General features: G+C 37.9%; 1 protein-coding gene across 5 annotated transcripts; it reads left to right on the plus strand.

Annotated features, from left to right (window-relative positions):
• The first annotated feature begins 2,038 nt into the window (after window positions 1-2,038).
• On the plus strand, window positions 2,039-24,842 carry LOC112554424. Of its 5 annotated transcripts, none has more exons than XM_025222196.1 (10): window positions 2,039-2,292; window positions 7,472-7,706; window positions 10,618-10,795; window positions 11,498-11,625; window positions 12,432-12,505; window positions 15,097-15,127; window positions 16,441-16,610; window positions 22,055-22,153; window positions 22,250-22,360; window positions 23,306-24,842. In XM_025222196.1, the coding sequence occupies exons 2-10, from the start codon at window positions 7,517-7,519 to the stop codon at window positions 23,318-23,320; spliced, it is 996 nt and encodes a 331-aa protein (XP_025077981.1). In that variant the 5' UTR covers window positions 2,039-2,292; window positions 7,472-7,516; the 3' UTR covers window positions 23,321-24,842. The 5 variants fall into 5 exon arrangements, with proteins under 5 accessions (XP_025077981.1, XP_025077984.1, XP_025077982.1 ...); XM_025222199.1 differs by lacking the exon at window positions 2,039-2,292 and adding an exon at window positions 3,123-3,570; XM_025222197.1 differs by lacking the exon at window positions 2,039-2,292 and adding an exon at window positions 6,471-6,636.
• Window positions 24,843-26,872: the final 2,030 nt, after the last annotated feature.

Genomic DNA, 26,872 nt, shown 5'->3' on the forward strand with positions numbered 1-26,872 from the left:
AAGTAAGAACTACTTTTTGTCAAGAAAAAGTACGTCTATTTTTCAATTGCAGGCTAGCATCATACACATATGGATGCTTGCATGCCTCCCAAATCACACCTACACTTATGAGTAGGGGATTTCAAACACTCGTGTAAAAGATTTTATGGAGTGCACACTGATGGAGACAAGAAATGTGTAGCACCTTGCTCTGGTCTTATTTTGCTGTGTGGTGTAAAACTCAAGCTATCACAGCTTCCAGCATCTAGACCACCCTGATAGCAGCTACTTTGTTCCCATCCAAAGTCACACCTCACAGCGAGTCACAGGAGGGCAATGAGAGAGTCTGTCAAGAGAGAGTCTTCTGGACACTAACAATGCAAAGTTGTAAATCAGGTGTCAGGGCAGCTCCCCAAACACAGTCCAGGGATCAACACTGCGTGGTGTCCAGCACAGGGTTTGTTGAAAACAAGAGAAGTATACAGTGTATAGACTGTAGGTCTTAATACGCATTATCTCTTAATAACCAATTTCAAATATTCTGTCAATGGAGCATAACAACAAGCTATCAATTCAAACTGTAGACAAACAGATGCACTCTTAGATAATTAAAATAAACATTACAAATTGACAACTAAATTAAGCCTAAAACACCAATCAAACAGAAATTTAATGATTAATAAGAAAGTTAAATATTCATGACCATGAGTCACAACAGTAAGTACAAGACTATAGGCCATCAGTGTCAGTAAATAGATATGCTATAAACTTCAAATGGCTCTACCTTGATGTTTGTCTGCTAAAGACTTTAATACTCTTATTAACTAAGAACGCGTTCGTGACATTAGCTAAGTTCCTTCGGGTTGAAAGTTCGTAAGTGTAAACAATACTGAGCATAAAACTGTTGTCATAAACACAGAGAAACTCGCGTAGCAAATTCAAGTCAGTGTTGCTGTCCCTGATCTCACCTGCAGTGTTTTCAATGCATAAGTGTGGAACCTCTTCTAAAGTAAGATAGAAGAAAGAAAGGTGAGCTTGGTATTAGTGGAATGTGGTCCACTCCATCGTAGGGTCCGCACTGAGTCCCATCCACCAACCCGCCCCTCGGCTGTCTATCCTCCGCGCCCTCCGCTCCTTTCTTCCCGCTGGTTAGCTGGTCACTTCAAGTGCGCCTGTAATAATGGGTTTTGCTGTACTACATCACTACACGAACTGAAAAACTCGGTGGTGAAGTCAACCTACAAGCTGAGGAAAAGTTGCCTTTCACCTTTGGTCCTTTGCCTTCCTTTGCCTTCCACCAACGCCGCCCCTCTCAGCGCCCCTCTGCCGCCCTCTACTTGCCTGCCGGTTAGCTGTGGTCACTGTAAGTGCGCCCTGGGATAATGCGATAATGGGGTTTTCCTGTCATACATGTACTGAGAAACTAGCGTGGTGGTCAGTCTACAAGCAGAGGAAAAGTGTCCTGCTAATATCATTTTGTGAAAATTATATTTTTCCATAAAATTATTCATCTTAAAAAAAAAACAAAAAAAAAAAAACAACAGCAGGCCATTTTTTCCGCCCCCCTCGGTCTCTGCGCCCTAGGCAGTTGCCTAGTTCGCCTAATAGGTAGAACCGGGCCTGAAGATATGGACACTTGTGAAATGTGAATATTCTTGCCATACATAACAAGCACAGTAAAACCCACTTGTCAAGATCTTCTCTGTTACTTTTCCTATTCGGATTGTTTCTTGACAAACTTCGATACAAATATCACTTTTATTACGAATGCCTCCCTGACTTACGACTGACAATTTGTTCTCTATTAGAACTTTTTTGTTGCAAAAGTCGATTGTTTCAAATAATACTTATATTACGATATTCTGCAAAAATGTAAGATAAGTTTGAAAAAGACCGCTTGGTCACTGGGTCACTGGTCATTTTGACCAAAATCATTACTTTCCTATAGTCAAATCTACTGTCTACATGGGACAAATCGGCCCCAGTAATGTCCATGTCGTCCCTACATCGGGGGTTGAATTGATCCAGGCTCAAAAGACGAATATGTCTCTGATGACAGGAGAAACTACTAACGTCAAGCAATACCAACGACTTCATGTGCTGTTGCAGCAAGTTTAGCTACAAGTAAAGATGCGTAGAACAACCGCCACAGACCCACAGGCGCTAAGTCCTACAGCTTGGAAGAAAAGTGGATCTTGTTTCCTCTAAATCACGTGATGGATACAGCGTTCTGGTAAGCACTGGTGATCACAGTTCTGTTCATGGACTAAAGAAGACGACGGCTGTCTCCCTCTACGCTTGCACCTGCGGAAGGTAAGATGATCTATTCAGCTACCATCGTCGATCTCTTGCGACACTCTGGTTATGGTCGTTTAGAAAAGTTCTGTTAGTAGTGTGTTTGTACTCATACGATTATTATCAGTCGCATCTGCAGAATTGCAGTCAAAGTTTGCAGAGAATAGGTGTACATGTTTATGAAAAAAAAGATCTATATTACAATGATTCAAGAAGCTACAAGAGAGTAAAACCGTTATAATGTTCATTTCAATGAATTTCATTTCAGCCAGTTTACTTTTGTTGTACTGCTTTAAGCTTGTAGGAATCGAATGGTACTTGCTTCTTAAGTTTAGAAGCTATTTTTGGAGGCGTTTTCAAATTTCTGTTCCTTTGGTGATATCGTAAATGTTATGAAGTGCCTTTTAATGTGAGAATATTGAGCAACAGGCAAGACAGGGCTTAGGTGAACCATACGTAGGTAGTGAACCGGAACCAGGTAAATCAAGTCAATGTTGAAGGCCATGTGTTGCACACCATGTATTGAGTTCACTAGAAAGTGCTCTGAGGCAAGAATCAATTTTACACATTTGATTCAGTTAACACACAACAGCTTGCTGCTTGACAGCTGTGTGCACGCCTTTATGCTTTAGACTACATTGCACCCAGCCAGAAGCTGAAACTAGATCGACACAAAGCAACATTGGCGCTCGTGATGCTCTGTTCCTACTCCTTAACATAACAAAGAGTCAAAAGTCTTCTGTCTAGAACAGATATAACGATGGCAGAGCTTTGTTCCATGTCCGCAGCACATCCACCCTTATTGCATGGTTGCACGTCGCAACAACAGGGGGACGACCTCAGCTCCCGTTTGGTAGGGTGTGCCACAAACTCTTCTAACCGTCATTATGATGTAAACGTTAGGTATATTATTTGAATAATACGTTACTGGTGTCAGGATAGTCCGTAATTTCCCAATTTGTCCTGAATGGTGGAGACTTTTCTCTTAAGTGAATTGCCTGCTTGACATGGTTTCTTTACACGTCCATGCTTCCACGCCGTGTGTCACGGCAATTGTTTGGGTCGAGTTTTCTTAGGATGGAGCTTCCCCTCCTGCACACTATTGACAGACATTAGGTATAGGTCCCTCTATGTCACGCATGTTCAACTATTCCTTTCACTGCAGGCAAGCGGGACACGTGATCCTCCCCGTTACTCAGAACAGCTTACAAAGCATGCAATATAGATCCCCATAGTGGTGAGTAGAGGAGCTGGTACACAGCGTTTACCTTTAGTTTCAGTTCATTGCCGCGACAGGTAAGGAGGAGCATTTTCTGCTATGATGTATTTATTCTGCTTTTCCCCTTTCGTTTTTTATATGCAAAGATATCGTAATCGTTTGAGATTTTATAGTAGAACAAATGCAAATCGTAAAACGAACATTCTTGACTCTTAAAAGCCAGAAAAAATTAAAAAAAAACCCTATCGTGAATTATAATCGCTGCTTTTAACGGTCAGTCTGTTGCATAAGTAGCCTACCCTATATAAAATAATGATTAAAAAAGGCAAAGTTCTTCCTCTAACGTTTTCATGGCTTTGGAGGTGAGGTGTTATAAAATTTACCGTTCTCGGGGCAAGCTTTAAGTGAGGGTATTGCCCACTCCTCTCCCTCGCTGCCTTACCTTCACCAACCCTCTATGAAATCAAGGACCTATTCCCGCCATCTGTGTCGAAATTTACTGCCCTGATTGAGAAATGAACCAGCGCGATTTCAGTTGGAACGCCAGCGCTCTAACCGCTCGGCTGCTTTCTCTAAAACAATGGGTTTCCTACAGGAATCTTTAACTAAACCCTTTTACTTTTAGCAGTTGCCTGCAGAAAATAGGACTTTTTGTCACGGGGTACTCCGATTACAGTTTATTTAAGATCATTTCCCACATCTAGCATGATATTGCATCTCCTGCTACTTTAATGACAATGTACCTTTTCACAAAAGCATGAAACCGTACAATGGTGGATCCTTCTCACTTTTCCGGGCCTCTACTACCAACCTGTTGTGTTTGAGCTAATCCTTTTTTGCTCGGGGGTAACACATATACTTGTGTCAGAGCGAGTGATGGCGTGTCTACAGAGTGAACACTTATTTAACCTTCACATTACTTAAATTTAAGAGAAAATTTCAGTTTTCTTTTACACTGCCTTGAGCTAGCAGAACTCGAATGCCACTGAAGGCAAAACTGATTTAGCGGAATTCTCTACTTTGTGCTATTACTCGATATCTTACAAATTATGCTATACTCTTTTATGTGAGGAAATTGAGCAAGAAGGCAAAATAGGGTTAAGATACATATACACAGGATGTGAAAGGAAAGCGTGAATACTGTAATTTAAATTAATATTGAAATGTAGCACATTTTTCAACTTTATGTTGTGAGCACGTCGGAAAAGCTGTAAACTTTTAAGGCAGTCAATACACAACACCTTGTTACTGCTGGTTTGTTGTGTGCAGGCCCTTAATTATCCTTGCTAAGCTAGAAAATAAAGCCACAAAGTGGACACAGAAATATCGTCTGGTATACTCTGTTGCTACTCTCTAACAGTGTCACGTGAGTCTTGTTTACACCAGCACCTAGCGACGGCACATCTTGACCACAAGACCTAATCGCATGGCTCGGTGAGGAAAAAAAGTCATTTTTGTCTGCTCCACCACTTGCATGTGTACAAAATAATATGTGAAGCTTTGAGGAGCGAGAACTTTTGAAGTCTTCTGGCCACAGCGCCAGTGGAAACGGAGCACTTGGTCGGAAATCTCTAAGGCGGAGGTCGATACCGCGGGGCTACTTTCAATACCAGGGGATCTTCTTGAAAGAGGAGAGTAAGGTCTCAGGAGAAAATCGAACAAATAGACTTTGAATAACCTTGAATCAACAGGCCAGGTAGCGACAGCGGAGTGTTAGGACTGCTAGCTGTCGACATGAAAACTCCGAGTACCATACAACTATACCTGTGAGAAATAGAACTTCAACACAGAAGCAAACAGGAGAAAATACTTATGTAGGCTCGACCATGAGTATATTTAGGGAAATATGAGAAGAGAAAAGAGACACAACTGGTTTTTCTAATGTGTTCATCAGTCAAACCTAAGAAGTGCACATTTTGAAAATAAAAAGAAGTAAACCACAATATTGTAAAACCGGTAGTGTCACAGAGATTGGACTTCCTTATATAAAAATTAAATAAAAATCCATTAAAATTATAACAAACCACCATCACGCGGGAGTATTTTTAAAAAAGTCAGACATAAAAACTTTAGAGAAATAAAAAGTACAACATAGTCTACAAACCTGGACGTAATTTGTATGTTTTCCCTAGAAGCAAGGTGTTCTGTTTTGTAAACACTTGTTTCTTAAAATTAATGTACTTTGACGTGTGCCTTAAAATTGACTGTATTAATCAATAATTAAAAGGGTTAGCAGCACGTTAAGGCGTGCTCTGTGCTATGAATTGGAGAGCTACTTCCCATGACGACTGTCCATTGACAATTTTGCTAAGAATTTACAAAAGTCTAACGCGGACACAAACTTTATACAAGCTAGTTTGTTTACCTCAGATTTATCATTATTATTTTCTTGCTGCAAGTTCAAATATTATTTGTCTTCTCTGAGCTGTCTTGCAAAATAGTATTTGTTTGAATATTATAAATAAAGCAGTGCAGTATGTCGTGTGTATAGTTTTTGGTTATGGATGCTATTTTTGCAGATTAAGCTTTTTTTGATGATATAAAAAAAATTATGAAGGGTACACCTTTTATTTCCTAGAATGATGCAGACTACTTTCTTGTTTTTTTTTTCCAGAGCATGTTTCTTTTACCAATTGTAAGATGTTGCTGGTGAATCATATTTGCTACTCATCTCAGCATGCTTACACTTCGCAAAGCCAATTTTGACAGCATAGTAATTTGAGAGGTTGCCCTATGATAGAAAGGGAGGAATGGAGCGAGCGAGTGAACCTGAGAATTGCTGGGCGACCATCGTCATGGCCTTGTGTACAGCTCAGCTTTATCATCCCCACCCCACCACATCCGGCTATTAACTTTAGCTAAGCAGGCGACAGGCTCGGGCTATCCGTCTTTGTAGAGACCTTGGCTCACCCTCTCTACTCTGCGTTAGTAGAATACGGAACATAATTCGCCTGCTCTTCGTTCCCGTAAGCGTGTAAGTCCGCTTAGCCTGTCACGACGGAATGCCGGACGGTAGTTGTCGCTACAGAAGATCTGTCAAAGAGGGGAGAGCAGCGGTCTGATCACGTCCGTTAATATTAAGGCCGCGGTAAACCTAGAGCAGGACAACAGCTCCGGTTGTTCTTACCACCGACTGGACACAGGTAGTGAATAGGAAGCCAGACGGGATGGCGCCACAGTCGCAGACCGGGTAACTAGTGAGAAGGGGGGAGAGAAGGGGGTGCAGTGTGGGCAGTGGTAAGTCAAAGTGACCATCTACCGTCATGTGCTAGCTTAGCTGTGATTGGATGTAGCTAAGTAGCAGAATAGTTTGAAGCAAATGTGTAGTATGTTTAATCGATCATGAGAGAGGATGATCCTCGTAAATGAGGATTTAACATTGTGATTGGCAAAGATTCGTGGTGTGGTTTGAAATTTTACATCATGATGTCCAAATACGAGCTGCGCATATTTTAATTGTGCACTGAGCTTACTCAAATCAGTAGAAAATAGTCTTTTAAAGCTTAGTTCACCTGCATTCAGTAGCTGAAATGGTGTGTGCCTTGTTTGTCAAACAGGTACTTCTCAATAAAGCTAGAACATAATTATATACCCGGAGAGACGCTCTATTACGCATACGGCTTCCAAACAGAGTAGCTCACGCCTTTTTATTAAAAAATGTCTCATAAACTGGTTTATTTTTCAATTTTGATCTTGACACTTTTAGTGCTACAAATGGTATATTTAGAACGCGTTATCTTTTAAGCCCACTATGATTTAATGCGTATTATTTAAAAGTTTTACCGGAAATTATATTTGTAGAATACAGTAAGCTTTCTGCAGATAATATTATTACTTACGAATACATAATTTGCAGTATAGTTTTACTTTTTGTAGCTATTTTATATGATTGTAAATAATGTTTTAAGAAAGCAGGAATGAAACCATAACAAAGCTTGAAAATTGTATTAAAAAGGTCGGTTTTGCTTGTTCTTTCAGGTTTGCCATTATTACCACTAGACACAGTCACTAAAGACAGAGATAATGAAACAGTTTAACGACATCGTTACCTGGCTCAAGGGACACATTTCCATCATTAGTCTGGTGATTCTTGGTATCGGAAACCACTTAGTAAGCGATGATCTGTTTTGCTGTCCATGCGGGGATGACAGTCTGCGAGCAGGGTATACATTTTCGTTAGCATTTACTCCAGCTGTTCTTCTTTTTGTACTTGGTAAGTTCACTACAAACTGCTGTTTAAATGGCGAAAGTTTTAATATCTTTCCAAATTTAACTATACAACTCAGAACATATCGACTTTCTTCCTTTCAACTCTTAACAAATTATATAACTGAACAGAGACTATCTTGCAAAAAAAAAAAAAAAATTGTCATTTGATAATGGCATGATTTATTTACTATTTGTTAGCAATACTCATTTTATATAACGTCGCTTATGTTATTAGTGTCATCCATTCATTTTCAAGTCAAGAGAGTTTGAGGAAAGTTTTTGTGAAGAAGACCATTGTATGGGAATAAATGCGACTATATAATTATATATATTAGGTTCCCAGTCACTTAATCCCCAGACACTTCATCTCCGACACTTAATCCCCGACACTTCATCCCCTAGACTTTTAATCCCTAAGCACTTAATCCCCAGACACTTAATCCCTAAACTAAATCCTTAACTAAAAAAATTATGAAGTCAGCGAAAAATTTAATTAAAATTCAAATTCAAATCATGCTTTTAACTTCAACGTCATTTGAACATCTACAACATTAGTTAAAGTTCATATAAGCTAGTACATTTAATGTTCTTAACAATATATACAGTATATACGTATGCTTGAAGTAGGATAGAAGTTCCGGCATGCGATCATGTTGTGGCATTGACTCTGCAAGCAATTCGAAGGAATCAACGATGTCTTCTTCACGTACATAGACAAGTGCTGGGAGGCATCTGACCATTCCACGTCACTCGTCGTCTTCATCGTCACTTCTCATCCCCAGTTCAGTGACTTTGCATAATACTGCCTGACTTCAGTGACAGTAACATCCCGTTATTCTACATGACTGAAACTTCTCTCGAAAAGCGGTCATCGCAGCTTTCTCAAAGTCTGTTACTATAGTCTCTGGAGCTGCATTAGGCATGAGCTCTCTAACTGCATCCAACAATCTATTATAGGTTGCACTTGATTTATAAGGATTAAGTGTCTGGGGTTTAAGTGTCGGGGATGAAGTGCTTAGGGATTAAAAGTCTAGGGGATGAAGTGTCGGGGATGAAGTGTCGGGGGTGAAGTGTCTGGGGATTAAGTGACTGGACGCCATATATTATATACCTTTATGTTTCTGTATAGGTATTCTGCAAAATCTGAAAACTAATTTTAATAGGAAACGGTAGAAAGGCTAGTATAATAAAAGCATCATAACACAACTGCTTCGGTGACAGTTTTAGAAGCACTGTGTTGAAAAGAAGATTTTACGCACTTTGCAAAGATGTCCAATAAAAAAGTGCACACACCATCGTCAGTCAAGCTTACCACGAAATGTGTAGCAGTTAACTTATTTTTAGATAATAGTCAGGTATGTAAAAATCAATCTGTCTGTCTCACACACACATACAGGTTTGATAAAACTGGAAAAGACACCCAATCCAAGTAAGGGAAGCAAAGCAGCGTGATATATCACACCGGGATAGGCCTAGATACCCACCATTAATGAACAGAATCGGTTGGCAAGTTTGGCCAAGTGGAAACCAATGAATTTTCCAGAAACTGCAACACTCAAAGGTTGCAGAAATCATAAAGATCAGAGCTGGAAGTAAAATGGTATTTAAATATGGAAGATACTCTCACAGAAAATATTATGTAAGTACTACATTCAATAGCATAACAGATCATAAAGAGACAAAAGAAGAAGAAAGAGCTCTGCTTCACGAATGATCTTTGGAGAGGACAAATAAATTAATTGGCTACGATAAGAGAATGGACTGGTCTCACTATGCAGGACCTATCACTACAGCTTTGGACAAGGCTAAGTGACGAGTCTTGTCAGCCGCTGCGTCTGTTCTGTTTTTTTTTTCTCTGTGGATAAAGCTAGTTCTTTGTATTCTGGTACCAATCTTACAATCACAATGTTAAATGAACTAATAGGCAACACACCCAGGTAACTACGCACATAGAAAAGATAATTTAAGGAGTCAAATATGCAATGATTTGTTGAGAGAGGAATTAAAGGATCATCATCAAATTTTAGTCTGGGGTTACGTGTTAGTAAGCATCAGTGCGACGGTGTCCAAGATGTATAACGGCTTGCAATAACGACACTGTAAAATGTAACAGATTTGTTTTTTAGAAATGCTGATTTTGCACAATATATAAAATATAAAATAATAATAGAGCAGAACAAAAAAGGAAAAAGAGAAAATGAAAAGGACAGTTTTCAGCCGCTTTAAGTGCAGGATAACGCTTAATGAAGTTAGGTTTATTTCTGGCTAAAGTTGTTAGATTTTAAAAAAATTCACCGCCCTTTTTAGGGTTTGAAATAGGGTTCTCAGCTCGGCCTATCTCCCCTTCTCTCTCCAACACACCCATCTTTGTGCGCTCAACCTGTCTCGTTTTTTTCTGTCCTCTCGCATTCTTCCTGTCGTCTTTTTTATGTAATAATAGCAGACAAATGTTATAGATACGAAAATAAACTGCTCTTTGTAAACTTTCGTGGGGGCGACCCGTCGATTGTGTGTGTGTGTGTAACGTCTCAGTGAAGAGAAAAATTTTGGGAGCCTTCGGGAAAGTGTTCTCAGCTACCCTGACAGTCCCCGCTATGCAAACCTCCGTTTCAATCTTTGCCAGTTATGAAACTTGCTTTGGCGCTATGTTCAACAACTTTCAAACACTATGAAGGGCTGCATAAAGTTTATTGCGACATGCAAAATAACTCAAAGCCCAAATCTTATGACAGGTAAAGGTAAAATAAATTATAGCTCAGAACAACTGACAGAATGTAAAATGGTTAAGGAGGTTATATTAGAATAACTACCGAGCAGGTTTCCGTGGCGTACTTGTTACACGTAGTGAGTTTCGTTTGATATGTATTGCATTCGAACCTTGCCTGTATTTTTTCCCTTTTTGCGCTTATTTGCAGATGCACCCTGGAAGTCTGCGCGTGTTTCACGAGTGTTTAATGGTTGTTGTTTATGCCGTTCATGCTGTTCATGCTGTCCATGCTGTTCATGCTGTTCATCCTGTTCATCATGTGTTCCATTTAGGCGTCCCATAATGCTTTCAATAGGGTGGATAATCTACTGCTTGGTAGAGCCAAAGTAAGTGCCCTTTAATCTGCCTTTTCCTTCTATCTGGAAAAAAATATAACTTCAAATAAAAATTTATTTATGAAAAGGTCCAATGTGCAAAATTAAATCACTTTGCTATTAGAATTACAAAGAAATAAAAGCTTAAAAAAAGAAAAAAAGCACGAAAAGAAACTAAGTTTTATACTTCCATATTTGGAAATTTTAATATGAAAGATTATGAAGTACATTATTTAACATTTTACATAATACAGCATTGCTAGTGTGGGTAAAATATAATTTCTGAATCTAATGGACTTGGACAGTTACTGAGGTGACAAGATACTGTTACATATGTCTAAACAGACTTACTCAAAGTAGCTTGCTTGAGTTTTACTAGAATACCTAAACTCCAGGTGTAAGTCCAAAAACAGTGCAATGCATTATGTTATTAAAATGTATGATAAACTTATGATGTCAAGTACTCGAAGTGATACTTGGGATCAAAGAAATAGTGTTTTACTTCATTATGAGAGCAGGCAAATTTTTTGATGTTTGTAAGCTGATATTTTGCCAATAAACAGAATCATTTGCTCAGATTTGGTGAATTTGTAGCTTATGACCTAAGCATAGCAGCTTGAAAATCTTTTACAAATGTTGCTATTTTTTGTACTTTTGTTACTTTTTAATATAACTGTAGTAACTGTCGTAACACCTGCGCGGTATTATCCGTAGGTTTACAAGCTGCATTACAGGAACACATACATGCGATGAGGGAAAAAATGAAAACAATCGCAAAAGTTTGATAACGACAGCGCTAGCAGGAAGCGTTCTTGGCCTTAGTCTTTGCGCGCTGATTGGTTGTAAGTAACGATTCATTTTTCTTTCTTTCTTTTGTTGTTGCACATATTCTGTCCCGATTCATATCTTCAGGTTAAATGATGATCAAGCACAATTAATTGATAATGGTTGATTATGTGCACAGGTACACTGCTTTATAATGTGACAAACGGTAATGTGGGTATGCCTGTACTGGTCGTTGATTTAAGCTACGGAGTGGCAAAAAAGTCTCGCTTCTTCGACCTGCCTTGAGATGATATATGCAGGTCTTACATGAAATTACCAGTCCACTCGTTCACCTTTGCCGACCAGTTCTTCCCCAGTTCACTTTGTTCACGACCCCATCGCTACACTGAACTCTTAAAGCTTTCTGCTTGCCCATGACTGTGGCGACTATGCTCAATGTTTCGCGTTGTACGGAGGGGATTCGAACCAATCTTCTCAATCCCTTGGTCTGAATGATCTGGATTTTCCTTTCCACATTATTCGCGGAGTAAACGTCTACATACATAAAGCAAATGCAAAGTACGATGGGCTTTTGCAGTCTGTACTTAGTTGCAAACCTGTCAATGTTGCTACACTAGAGCCTGTCCTTAATGGCCATTGCTGCTGTCGTTGTTACAATCATGAATAATACCTTGAACACACCTTTAGACGATGTAAACTGGCTCATGATGAAAGGTTTCACATTTTACTAGAAAGTAATTTTAATGGTTAATTTTTCCCTCTACAAGTAACAATTCTCTTCAGTTGAAAACACAGATGATCTTTTAAAGATTGCATGGAATGAAGGTGATTATGAAGTGCTGCTATTGTCCTCATTTTACAGGTTTCTTGTACTATGCACGCTGTTGTTCAAAGACAATCTTGTCTCCGCAATATCAGCAGACCAACATCTCAGAGGTAAGTGCAGAATATGCTGTACCTTGTTATATGCAATATATTTGTACCTTGTTACCAAGGTATATTAAACCCGTCTATGATTGAAAGCTTCGATACCATGAGGCCTTGTGATCTTCCTGCGAAACATGAAACATGGAACGTCACTTGTTAGATTTTTCTATAACAAAACATTTTATAAACATATATATTTCAGAATTCGTTTTTCCGCGCGTGTGTGTGCGATTGGGCTTAGTTTTGTATTTATAGCATAGCTTTTGCCTGTTTTCTTTTCATCTCAATACTCGTTTTGCCAGTTTGGTACTCAATATTTCACATACCATCTGGCAGTTTTCTTTGCTCATATACCATCAAACCTGCTGAAAAGGAGTAATAGGAGGTGTATTCAATAGAAATAGATAACTTAAAAAATGTGCAACTTTTCGTGTTAAGCTGCCAGAGTAAACACAGATCAGATCAATCTATAAAAGCTAAGGCAATCACCTAATTTTTGATTATTAATTAAACAAAAGGAAACTAGTTTATTAGAAGAACATATCACTACCAAGAAAGCACATGGAGCCCTGCGGTTAATAAAGATATAACAAAAGCCCTGGGAGTAACGGATTTACATATGAATTTTTTAAAAGTTCTTCTTTAATAGAGTTAGTGTCTTTTTATATATGTTCACTTAGCCAGGGCTATTGAAAAGGCTGCTTGTCGGCAACTGAAAGATGAGGTGACATTTCCTGTATTTAGAAAATGGGAAAATATGAACAGTAGATGAAAAGCTGTAGACCCATTTCATTACTTAGTGTGACATACAACATTTAATTCTCACGAATTGCAAGTAAAAAAAGGTATTGCCCAAAATAATTCACACAGATAAAAAAGGGTTCACGAAGCAGATTAAATATAGTCTAATATATTACATTCTCGTGTACACTACTAAAAAAAAAAAATACCTAGCTTACTATTACTTTTATTTACAATATTTTGGAATAGGTACTGAATTTTAACATTTTGTTACACATTTTCTATTCTTTGAAAGCCTTAACGATTGTTTGGCATTGATATTCTACTCGTTTCTGTATTCTATACACCCATAGATAAATATTTTGCTTTGCACATATAATAGGTTAAAAAAATAAGTATTAATAGTTTCACATCTAGTTAATTTATTCTTAATTTAAATGATGTTGAATCAAGCCTTTTATAATAAAAAGCCATGGTGTATACAGTTTCACCGAAGGTCCCTCTGTTGTTTTTTTCCTAATGAACGGTTGCTACACTTGAAGAACACAAGGAACCTCTACTTGCAACAGTCAAGCGACGTAAACTTGTCGTCTTTGGTCAGGTGACCTGGTATGACATCTTGTCGAAGACTTTTCTTTAAGGTATTTTGGGGGATGGTAGACGCCGCGATGGATTACCAACAGGAAACACTGGACTGGTCCTCCTGAGCTTGCAATACCTGCTCACTATCGCCCAATCTAGACGATAGGAGCGTGCTTGTCAGCGGCCTCCCACGAGAGAAACCAGACAAAAGACGAATTATTGATGACCAAATGACCTCAGTAAATTAGACCTCAGTAATCGAAGAAAGCAGAACAACAGTTGGACAGATTATCAACTAGTGCAACCTGATAAAAATGCATCTACAGCATCAGCAGGGCGCCTATAAAAAGTTGATTGAAAAAACAGTCTGACACGAGGGCCTATGGAATCAAATGCGAAAAAGAACATGACCAACTCATACCAGCGTTGTATAATAGCTCGAGTGCAATACTTTTGAATTTTGAATTACAAGGCTGGGAACCTAACAATTGCTAAATTTTGTATTTATTACTTGTCCCTGTGCTTTTTGGGAATATTTTCTTTCGCGATATTTTTCTCGGTAAAGAAATTAGGAATATGTAATCAGCCTACAGCAATTTGTCAATCCTGCTGGTTATGATTTGAGCCATTGTTTTCTCTTCTTACACTAATAATGTTGTAGTAGTTTCATGAAGTTTTGAATTAAGCAGGAAAAATAGAAATGAAATTTTTACTAAAGCCATCCATTTTTCTATTTTTAAATCTAAAGAGACAATTTCTATATAACTCACCTATCTTTTAAGCAAATCTCTTCTTATGTATCCGCATTGTGATCATTTAAAAACAGGAAAGTAACAATCATAAAAACTATAATTTTTAATGATTTTTAATAATTGAATTAAGCAGAAATTAATTGTTTTTACCTGGGTTTTTTTTTGCATGTTTTGTTCTTTTAGAAAACTCCCACAAGTCACCCTACTGAAGCTACTGTGAAGCAAGTCACAGTGGACACTTAGCATATTCACGTGCATAATTGTCAATTCGTGGTGGAGTGTATATATATATAAAGGAGTGAGACAAGAATTGCCTAGTCACCTTATTTGTTTTCCAGTGTACAGAAGTTTTGTCTCTTATGTTCCATGAAAATGAAAGTGTAAAAGGCAGGTAAGAATATGAGATAAGGAATTTTTAATTAATGTCCCGGTTTTCAGATGATACAGCGTTTGGTCTGGATAGAAGTTAAATAGTTTGCCGAAAGAGTTATATTTTTGTAAAACATGTTTTCCCGTTTATCGCAGAATCGTGGGACAGAAGACTCAGAAGAAGAAGGTAAGTATAATACGTGACTTGTGTGAAAAAAAATTGTTGGCTTATTCAGTGTATAATCTGTTCGTGATTCGTTTGTTATCGACATAATTTTTTTATTTCCGATCTCTCTCTCTCCTTCTGTTTGTTTGTTATTAGTGTGTTTGTGTATGTAAGTGCTTGGGAGTGTTTGTGTAACTGTTTGTGAGTGTGCGTAAACATATTTTGATAATTTGGTGAGAATCGTAAATAATAATCAAGTATTCTTATTCAGAAACGCAAGAACGAAGATAATAAAAACTACTACATACCTGAAAAGGTAGATAATGGGTTCCTGGGTAAAATAAATGACAGTAACAGGCAACTTCACATCGCTTTACCTAAAACGTAAAAGAAAATACGATATCAAGATAAGAGATGTCTTAGAATTTATGATGACACCTGGATTTGAAATAAAAATTTCTTAGCAAAGAAACCCTCAAAAATCCGAATATCACATTGCCATTATTAATTTCTGGCAAAAAGCTTAAAACTTTCGTAGAAAGTAAGGTTTTAACTATTTACTTTAATTGAGTAACACAGAAGGAACTGGCAGCCACTACTCTGGCTGGTAAAAATCGGCATGTCTACTAAAACCTAGCATGTTTTAATGGTCTTATTTTCCCACTAAGTAAAACAATATTATTAATTAATAATAAAAGACACTTCAAAAGAAAAGCAGGATTTCTATTTAATTTATTCGTAGTTTAGTTTCTAGTTGATATGTCTGGTTTTCTCTATACATTTCGAAGCGTTATAATCAAGACAGAGTCGTTCACCATTACGGCACTAAAAATTGCCTCTTTCCTCTATTTTACTTTTGTCTATATTTATATTTACAACACACCCACTGTTTGCTCTGACAAGATGTCGTTAGCTCGTCCCATGATGCTTTTCTGTAGCTCTATAAGATAAAATTTAAGTAGCAGCAAAGGCCATGATAAAACTGAGTTCAAGATTCCATTTTCTGAAGCTTATTTTGGCATTGGCCTAAAAAGCTAATATAAGTAATGATCAGGTGGACCGGACGCTAACTAAAGTTTACCCATCAAAACTTTACTAGTAAGATCACAAGACGTATGAACTCTATTAGGAGTCATCAATAGGAATTTGTGTCTTGAACTGATTTCGCAATTACGATTCTTGTTAATTTTTAGTACGTACCAATTACCACATGAACACTTACATATTAAATAACAAAATTGTTCCAATGACAAAGCCATTTTGTATGGCAAAACTGTCACTTCATTTCTCTTAGCTGCTACGTGTAAATGATTTCAATCTGATCTCAATTGCAGTAGTAACGGGGTACCTGAAAGGAGTGGATTGGAAGATCTTGTCATTAATTGTGGAAGAAGATCTCGTGGGTGTTAAACTACTCAAGGAACTTCAAAAAAATGATTTTAAAAAGCTTGAGGACAGGTTAAACATGGGTCAGCGAAACACACTGAGAAAAATTTGCGAAATGGTAAGCAGTGCATGAACTCATTATAAATATAAGAAAGGTTTTGTTCCTCATGTAAAGAACAGAAGGAAGAAATATCACCAATGAAACAATCCCCGGAAATTTAGGAAAAATATGACCACTCAAAACTACTACCCTAGAAAGTGACAGCCCATTACCCGAGATCACAAGTAATACTGTGGTATTTATCAAACTACATTTCTTTATTTTAATAATATTTTAGAACTTTACAAATATTTTGATACAATTGCAGTACAGGGAGCATCGTTATTGCATGTTGAAGGACACGACTGAAAAAATACATTTGTCTTTCAATGTCTGAGGTATAGTTTCACTAAAATTTACGACCGCGTATGACACCACTCTATTAAACTGCCATTCAAAATATTACTTATAACTAAGTAAATATTTTGTGGTTTTATCAACGTTTCCTTTAAAAAATACAGATGAAAGAGAAACTCTCTATGATTATTTACATTTGCCAATAATTTACATCTCTTAGGAAAGCGATTTCTTTTATTTTTTTCAGTCCCCATACTGATTTTCTTTAATCAAAAATAAAGAACTTTGAAATATTGCGATGTTACTTCACAATTGCGATAATGTCAAGTATTTTAGGCTACTTAGAGGTAATGATTTTTTTTATGAGAGCGTTAACTATCGTTTAGCGTTGATACATATGTCACTTGAGTGTATTCTACTCATACCTATATACTATAAACCCGTTGATAAATAGCTTTGTACGAATAATAGACTGAACAAAATAAAAAGTAACAGTTTCAAAATCAATTATTAATTCTTACTTTATATTGAATTAAATATTGAATTAAACACGTTTATAATAGAAAGCCTAGAATATACAGTATTCACATTCAATGGACATTGGCTAGTCGAAGGTCCCTTTGTTTGTTTGTTGTTTTTTGTATATTGCACGGTTACAAACACTTGAAGGACACAAGGAACCTCTATTTGTCAGGCTGCGTAAACTTTGGCCAAGTGACCTGGTACGACATCTTGTCGAAGACTTTTCTGTAAGGTATTTTGGGTGATGGTCGACCCCGCGGTAGCCAGAGGAGGAACTGGTTTACAAACTTCAAACACTGGACAGGTCCTCTTTAGCATGCAAGACCTGCTCATTATCGCCCAAAATAGACGATAGGGGCGTGCTTGTTAGCGGTCACGTCTATCCATGTGCTCCTCCCAACGAGAGGAACAAGTCAAAAGACGAAATACTGATGACTGAATGACCTCAGCAAAATAGATCAACACAAGAGATGGGAGGGACTAACTCTCTGTATTTGTTGTTGTCTGCAATGACCTGCTGTTAGTTTGGTACCTATTATTTGATACATGCTTCTTTGTATTTTTGTTCAATGATTTGCTTGTCTTCTGTCTCTTTGGTTTCAACTATGGCCCTCTGATGTTGTCACGACCGGCAGTCGGACTGCGCATTCTTTACGAAGAACGACACGAGATCACTTCAGATTGAGACGTTCTGTTATAGATTATACACCAAAAAGAAAAATTAAGAAAAAAACCCATAAATTGTAGTACAAGACTTTTAAGCAAATCAATTTAAACCATACCGCACAATTATCACTCTTGTCTGTTCTAAATCATAAGGTATACGCCATATATTATTCAACACAGAAACTACGACAGCGCGCAGGCTGCTACAACAGTTCTCTTAATGTCACCAAGACGACATACACATGTCCTTTTCAATCCACTCCTAACGATACGTCTCTCCGAGCACTTTTCTAGCCACCAGCAATGTCAGTGTGCTCATTAATGTTCAACACACACATACACACAGTCCGTGTAAACCGTCTTATTCTCCCTCTAATGTTGACGGTGGAGATTAACATTGGGGGTACGACCTCCCCCCTCTCCCTCTCTACAGGTCAACTCAAAAGGCAAAAGTCTTACTTTGAGTTGTCGGCACCAGCGGACAATCAAATCGTCAGTGTCCTCGACACTACACTGCACGAATTTAAAGACGACAGCGACGGCCCTCCATGAGGTCGGTGTGTCGTCGTCGTTGTCAGATACGAGAGTGGAGCCCACTTGCTCAACAGTCTCTAGCTGTGATGAGATGCTGCCCGCCTATTGTCGTCGGCTCGGGTTGTTCTTCTCTGGAACTTCTCGTCAGCTCGGCGATGTCCACCGCTCCCAGTAGCAGATTCGGCGAGGAACTTTCAACAGCAGTTCTACTGAAGTTGCAGTCTCAAACACAGTAGCAGCGGCTCCACAGCAACAACAACACCAGCGAGTCTGTCATAAATCTACTCCAATCTACAATACCACAATTAACAGCCGCCGCTGGATCAGCCTCTCGATTGCCTGATGGCTCTCTCTCTACTCCGCTGCTCGTTACTCGCTCAACTGCCGCTACCATCCGGCTTAAATCCTCTCCCCCAGTCCACTAGACCAGGTGTATCATTCTTCCAGCCGCACGTGAGGTCCGAAACTCACTTGGTGCTCACGACCTCTACATCCGTCCCTCAATTACGCAGTTGTGGTGTCACATGGCAGAGGGGCAACACACACACAGGGCTGGCTACGCCACCCCGCTCCCCCCTCCACTTCCTTCCACCAAACTCAGACGGGATCATGGGAAAAAACAAGGGAGGCACGGACTGATCCGTGACACTAATAAAACTGTAGTAATGTGATATATTATAATATTGGTTGCATAATTTTAAAAACACATGCAGCTGTGTCTCACGTGATTTTTAAATTATAGATTTAATGATATTTCTGGTAATTACTTTGCACATTATATAGGTTAATCCCTTTACCTAACTTTAAAAAGATAATAAACTGTTTGCAATATGCTAAATAATCTCAAATATCAAATCACTCACAGATGGAAATCAATCTTTATCTTGAACTAATTGTACATCTTGACTTGTGTCACGGACCGTCCGCAGACATGCGCATTCTTTCCACAAACCAAAATATCCTGATCGCTTGAGGGTGGGCGTACCTTCTTAGAGGCACAAATAATTATTCAAATCAAATACAAAGTCAAATGAAACAAAGGCAAAATCCACACTCATAGATTCACTCCTTCATTCGCCACACAAGATGTATTACCAATATGTTATCATTCATCCCACATAATATTAAAGGTAACAATAAAATCGACTCTCCTAAATTATTGTCACTGATGAAGAACCCAATGTTCGCTCCCGATGAAACATCAACCTCTTATTTTAAAGTCTTTGAGACCCTCCCAAGTCCTCTATTCCAATTAATCCCACTGATCTTCTTTCCACGAAGTCTATTTATGATTGAAAATAAATGGTTTTCACAGTACCCACAGTTTATAAGCAGACGTCTCGATCTTGCGCATGCGGCCGCCTCCTAGATGTTTGGCCGGATGATGTTAGATTCGCTGAAGGCCGGGAGGAAACCTTTCCTCCACCGGCGCTTACTCTCAGGCTGTGAAGAGCTGCCCCTTCCAGGCGACAGATGGAAGTCGGTGCCCCAGTCTTGCACCAAGTTTTCTGTTCTTTTCTCGCTGATACCAGTGTTTAGTTTCTTGACCCCGCCAAGAAACTGGGATGCCCAAGCCACAGAGCTCCCCCACGGTGCGAACACGGACTACAGTGACTCACGACCTGTGAAGTACATCCACCTGTAGTTTACCCACGGTATTACTTCCCGTAATACTTTTTCCGCTGTCGCAGCAGTTGCGAGAAAGTCCCGAGAAAAATCCACCAGCTCCAACTTTTGTTTCGCCGTCTGCTCTCTGCCCACCGTTATTTTCTCTAACTTTTACGTCACCTTATTTTGACGTCCCAGTTTACGTCATTTGCTCAAGGGCAAACAACTTCCAGCCCACTACGCTAAATCAGATCAACCACGGTTGTCGATCTTCCCTCCTAACCCCCTCTACTAAGTACTTATCCGTTACAACTTGGAAAGGTCTTGTTACAGGACTCAAAAAGAACACGTGATTAGAAGAGGTAAAATATTTTTGCTTAAATTAAAGAAATCACTAACTCTTGGTCCACAGGCTTCATAGCACTTTTTACACCTGATTAGACATGCCATTGTCTAAATACTTTAAAGGGGTGTCTTTAGTTATATGTTTAATCATGCTTTAAACTTACTAAAACAGAAATAGGTGTGACAGCTTTACACTTGGAAATTTTCAAACACTAATCTTATTAAGAAGAGAAAAATACCTGAGTGAAGCAGATTTCTAGGCTTTTTTCATTTTGGAGAAGGAATCATTATACAGGCTTAATTGCTGGCATCGCGTAAAAATCAAGCAATCGAAGAGAAGTAATAATGTCCTAATGCTAGTCCTTGATGATGATGATGATGATGATGATGATGATGATGATGATGATGATGATGATGATAATCTGTACAAAGAGCTAGATGAACGTAAATGTAATCTCTGACAGAACAGAAATAAATATAAAGTAGTACTTATCTAACAATCTATAGCCTTAACTCCTGTTTTGTTCCCTTTTATTAAGGCGTTCAAGTCATATTATTCCATTGTACTACTCGCTTTTTTTCTGGACGCATTATCACTTTTCTCTATTCTATGCATTGTTTCGGCAAAAAAAAAAATTCCTTATATCGCTCATACTTGCACAATGTAACCCACTGTAATTTTTATGTACAACGAAGTATTGTCATTGTGATGTAATATGAAATAAAGTGGGAAAAAATCAATATAATAGTAACAATACATTTTGTTCCTAACATGTAATTTTCTGTTTATCGTTAAGCAATTAAAAAAACAAACATGGAAAATAAAAATATTTTGTACAAACAATCCTTCTACCGATGGAGAAGTTTATGACAATTACACGGTGTCTACACAAATGAAACATGCACACACGTGTTTGCAGATGCTCAAACAAAATGTTATCATCCAAACATTTCGCACATGATTTCGCGGATTGTTTACGTTCCGGACGTACCTTATCCCTGTTCGGGGGGATGTATAGGAGACAACAAGTTGCTCAAACAACCACTTACAAAACTTTGAAGCCAACTACTGGGATTTCTTAAAATTTGTTCTTGTGCCTTTTGTGAAAGATTTTGTGTCACTTTATTGTTTTGTGTACACAGAAGTTACGACCTGTAATCAGTCTATGGTACTACGAGAGTCTTGTTGTTTAGTACCTAAACATTGGTTTCTCTACTTACATGAATAATGTAGTAGTTTCATGCAGTGCAGTTTTGAATTAAGCAGGTGAATATAAATAAGCCTTTGATAAAGAAAACATACAAACATTGTCTTTTTCGGATACTAATGTATCTCTAAGTCAGTATATAAGTGAGCAGTTTCTCCTTTCTGTACACCTCTAGTAATGAAGAGCCAATAATTTTCATCTGACCACTTGCAGCCTCTGATCCCATTTTTTTGTTCCCTTTAAACGAGTTCACTAGGACGTGTTTGTTTTATTATACTGCAGCTGAATCCAGCCGCTGAACATCAAACAGGGCAACAGAGTGTAAGAGAAAGACACGAGGGACCTGACACTTCTCCCAGTATTAATGCCGCTTCTAATGATGTAAGCCCATCAATTTTCATTTCACCTCTCGCAGTTCCATGATTTATTTCATTGTTTTCTTTTGCTCGACCGACTGCGTTTTTTTTTTCGTTGCAGTTTGATAGACAAGCACGGCAACAAAGTGCTGAAGAAAGTAATGGAGAACCTGGTACTTCTGCCAGGGATGATTGTGAAACTTCTGTGAAAACACCAAGATTAGGAGTAAATGTATTTTTATTTGTTTCCGTCTAATCCCGCTCTCTAGCTCTATCATTTATAAAATAGAAATTAAAAACTAAAATTTGCATAGAAAGTGTACATTTAAGTTATTCACAGACTTAAGCTTGATAAGTACATTGTTTGCACAAGTTAAAGTACGAAACCTAACTAACTTTTATATTTGTCTTCAATCAGATTTCATTCTAATAAAACTGTATTATTTAATATTATATAATGTTGATTACATAGTTTCAATAAGAGATGCAGTTGTGTGAATCTTACATGATTTTGAAGTTATAGAATGTATGATATTTCTAAGATATTACTTTGCACATGATAAAGATTAACCCCTTTTATAAAACTATCATAGATAATAAAACCATTTGTAAAATGCTAAAAAATATCGAATATCGAAGAACTCACAAATAGAAAGCACGTCCAATCTTGAACTAATTATAAATGCTGACTTGAAAAAAATCCAGTTCCAGGGCTTATAATATCTGGAAAGAAAACTCTTTAATATGCAAGGCACCAGAAGCATAGTACATAATTAGAAGAAGTACGAATCCGGAAAATGTTTTTTGCTGAAATTTAAAACAAATCTCTAATACTTTGTCTACAGACGAAAAATTCTTCATAGTTCCTTTATACCTGACTGCCATTATCGAAAAGCTTTAAAAAGGGTGTCTTTAATTATATGTTTCCTCTTATTACTAAAGGTACTCGAACATAAATAGTTGTAACAGCTTAACACTGAGAAAATTTAGCTCTACTTTGCTTAAGAAAAGAAAAATGTTTAACAAATTTCTCAGCTTTTTCTTCAGTGAGATCGGACCGTGATATAGCATTAGTTGCTGGCAAGGCGTAAAATTTATACAATCAGAGAGGAGAAGAATAATAATGTCATAAGGATGGTCCTTCATGATGATGACAATGATGATAATTTTATTGCAGATCAAACAAAGCTAAAAGGAAGAAAAAATTCGACTTTTGTCTATGGCTGCCCCAAACTACACCGACGCTTGAAACCGGATTTATTCGTTTGATTTTCTTTATGAATTTCCTTTACTGAGCGAAACAGTCGTTTTGAAGCACTCATTACAATTCAAACATCTCCAATTCCCAACTACACATACACTATATAGAAAAAGCTGAAGAGAACAGACAGTGTAATCATGGCAAAATAGGGAAGAGGTATCTATGATACAGTCTGACGCTGTTGACTTACGAAGGTTGCTTTGCCATCACATCACATCCAGTCTGCGAAAAATGCTCTGTGGGTAATAGATAATAAACTTTTTTTTTTCGAAAAGACATGTGCATCACACAGAAAAATGAAATTTCAATGTGTCCCAAAGCCTGTTGGAATAGCTTTCGTTCCATTTTTAGTCATCGTCATATTCATTTCCTGTAATTTTCTTATGAGTAGTGGTATGTCAAGTATTAACTGATTTGAAATGTTGCATAAAAATATGTCAAGTTTGAACTTGAAGAAATCATGTATTAAAAATGACATTACAAAGAAAACAAATCCGGGAAGATCATCAAACAATTAACAACGTTTGCAAGCGACATTATCATTTGTTGTCAGGAGTTTACTATTGAGATAGTTACTTGCAAGCTGGAGTTCGTGGCGAAGAAAACTGTTTTTTTGTCACTGCCACTGTTTCAGTGATTACATTACATCTGATGTATTACATGTCTTTCGTGTTTTTCTTGACCTTTTGTAGCTTTTTCATAATCTCCTGTACATATACATAGTCTCGTTTGATTCAGCTGAGGTGCATTGGTGTTTACTTTCTAGCCTTTTATGTAATTTAATAAAAACAGTGCTAACACCTGCACATGATTTTTGAATGTCCATCGCTGCTTAGGGAATCCACTGATCCAGCATTTGTTGACCTAAATAGGATGGAAGCGTTGGATTGTGTGGGTACCAGCTATTAGCTCCAACCCTTGCCAGATATTTTGCAAACCCTGACATTTAGCATGTCTTGAGCAGTCATCTCTAAGCCCGGCCTGTAAGGCACTGCAAGACCGTAGTCATTGGTGCCAGTGTTTGATAAGCGTCTAACCGACGGATCCATCACACAGAAATCTGGGCGTTGTCCTTCTTCCCTTTTCGTTTGTTTCTTCTTTGTTGACGGGTTGTTCCTGGATCTTCTCCATCTAAACTGAATTGTGTGTGGATGTCTGGTGGTCTCCGGCAAATTATTTGCTTGTGACAGTCAGCTCCTGATCGTTACATCAAAACACGTACGTAGAAAGCGAGAAGAAAAAAGATCTCCATTTGTCTTTTCAACCGCCCTGATAGAAGGCCTCAGTAGAGGTATATTTTTCTGTTTCTCAATTGTTTCATGCTGCAGAGTGTGCGGGGCGAGCATACTGATGTGCGCGTGTGTCTATGTCTTTTTTATTATCTGTGTGTGGTTCATTTTTTTCTCTTTCTAATCCATGTTGCATTAATAAATTTGCTTTTTCGTATCCTTTATCTCGTGTTTGACTTGGTCTTTGTTCACTAGTGGTCGTTCCCAGCCTACGATCGAGCGTGTGACTGGAGCTCGTGGTGCGTGAGTGTGCGGCGACAGTGGGCTTTGACTCAATGTCATGGAACTTGCTCCTCTTTCAACCTGCTAGTTCAGCAGCTATAATAGGCCACTAGTTTATGCAAGTTTACACTCACGAAAACACTTGAACAAAATTTTTAATTACTCGTTAAAATATCTTTACAAATACCGATGGAAAGAACTATTTTCTTACATTCCGAACAAAGTACATCCATCAGAAACATTGCAAGTTCACTTACACTTGTAAACGTTCTCACCTATCCTGGATCATTACCAAGATTGACATTAATGCTTGTCCTTCTTTGTGTTATTTTTTTCTTTTTAGTTTTCTAAATACAAGTTTTTTTAATTGTACACTAAAAATAATCAACAATAAACGATAATCTGATGCACAATCATTTGCTAAGCTCTTTGTTAATGGCATGACAGCAGTAATCAATAACAAAAAGGGGAAGCAGCACGTTATGGCTTGCTAGGTGCTTAGAATTTTAAGAGTTGCTTCCCATGACATGACTGTACCTTGAGGATTTTACGCACTAAGAATTTACAAAATTCTAACGCGGACACGAATGACATACAAGCTATTTTGTTTATCTCTCACATTTTCATAATTTTTATCTTTCTTGCTGAAAATGCGAATGTTATATGGGTTTAAATAAACTGTCTTGCAAGACAGTGATTGTTTGGATATTATAAATAAAACAGTGTGTCTTGTGTATTTGTTTGTGGTTATGGATGGTATTTATGCAAATTAAGTTATTTTGGATGATATTGGCACAAATTATTAAGGTTTATACTTTTTGCTTCCGAGAAGGATAAAGACTAGGCTTTAATTAAAAATTGATTTATAGTTCCAGAGCATATTTCTTTTAACAGTTATAAGATGATGGTGAATCAAGGCGGGGATAAAAATCTGCTACGCATTTTGGCATGCTTCAACTTCGCAGAGCCAATTTTGACATCGTAATTTAAGAGGTTACCCTGTGATATAAAGGGAGGAATGGAGTGATCGAGTGAACCTGAGAATTGCCGGGTGACCAACATCATTGCCTTGGGAATACCTCAGCTGCATCAAACGGAATGAGGGAAAGAACGGATCGGAAGTCTTGCCCCTCCTATCCCTTTGATTTGTTCCACCCGTCAGGAGACATCACCCGATGTTTATGTTCGCGGCAGAATTTTAAACAAATGCTATTCACAATTTACTTACCACATTTTGACATCACTCGTCATTTTCATAAGGTTCGACATACGAAGGAGCGAGGAAGTGAGGGAGAGACAGACACATAAAACGCTTGATACATCATTCTTGTAACATCACGGGGAGAGATTCGTCATCAAAATATGAATCAACGGACCAATGGATCATCCGCCAACGAACACGAAAGGCAGAAAATAGAACAAAGTGGCTGATGGAGGAGAGCAGTGACAGTTGACTGTCTGCAGGCCACCACCTATTAGCAGCCTTCCACATATTTGTGTATGTCACCTGCACTCTACAGCGCCTTTCAGATGAGGAACATAAATAAATCAAAACACAGACAACAATTTAAATTTTAAAAGTATAATATAATTTAAAAATCAAAATGAGAAACACAACACAAAACAATTCCTAATTCCCCAACCCCACAGTTCGAACACACGTTTCTTCCAACAGTTTCAAAAGTATTCCATCTTCTTGCCCAGTTCCTCTCAAAGTCTCACTTGAAACAGCACAATGTTTCCGCTTCTACTTGAAGTTAAACCCACAAGTAAATCCACAAGAAAATCCACAAGAAAATCCACAAGAAAATCCACAAGAAAATCCAAAAGTAAATCCAAAAGTAAAATCCAAAAGTAAATCCAAAAGTAAATCCAAAAGTAAATCCACAAGAAAAACCATTCTTTAGATAAATGTAAATTCACTCTCAGCTATTTCAAACCATGTTCATGAAGTATACACAAATAGATCACA

The sequence above is a fragment of the Pomacea canaliculata genome, linkage group LG13 (genome assembly GCF_003073045.1).
Source record: "Pomacea canaliculata isolate SZHN2017 linkage group LG13, ASM307304v1, whole genome shotgun sequence".
Classification (NCBI taxonomy): domain Eukaryota; kingdom Metazoa; phylum Mollusca; class Gastropoda; order Architaenioglossa; family Ampullariidae; genus Pomacea; species Pomacea canaliculata.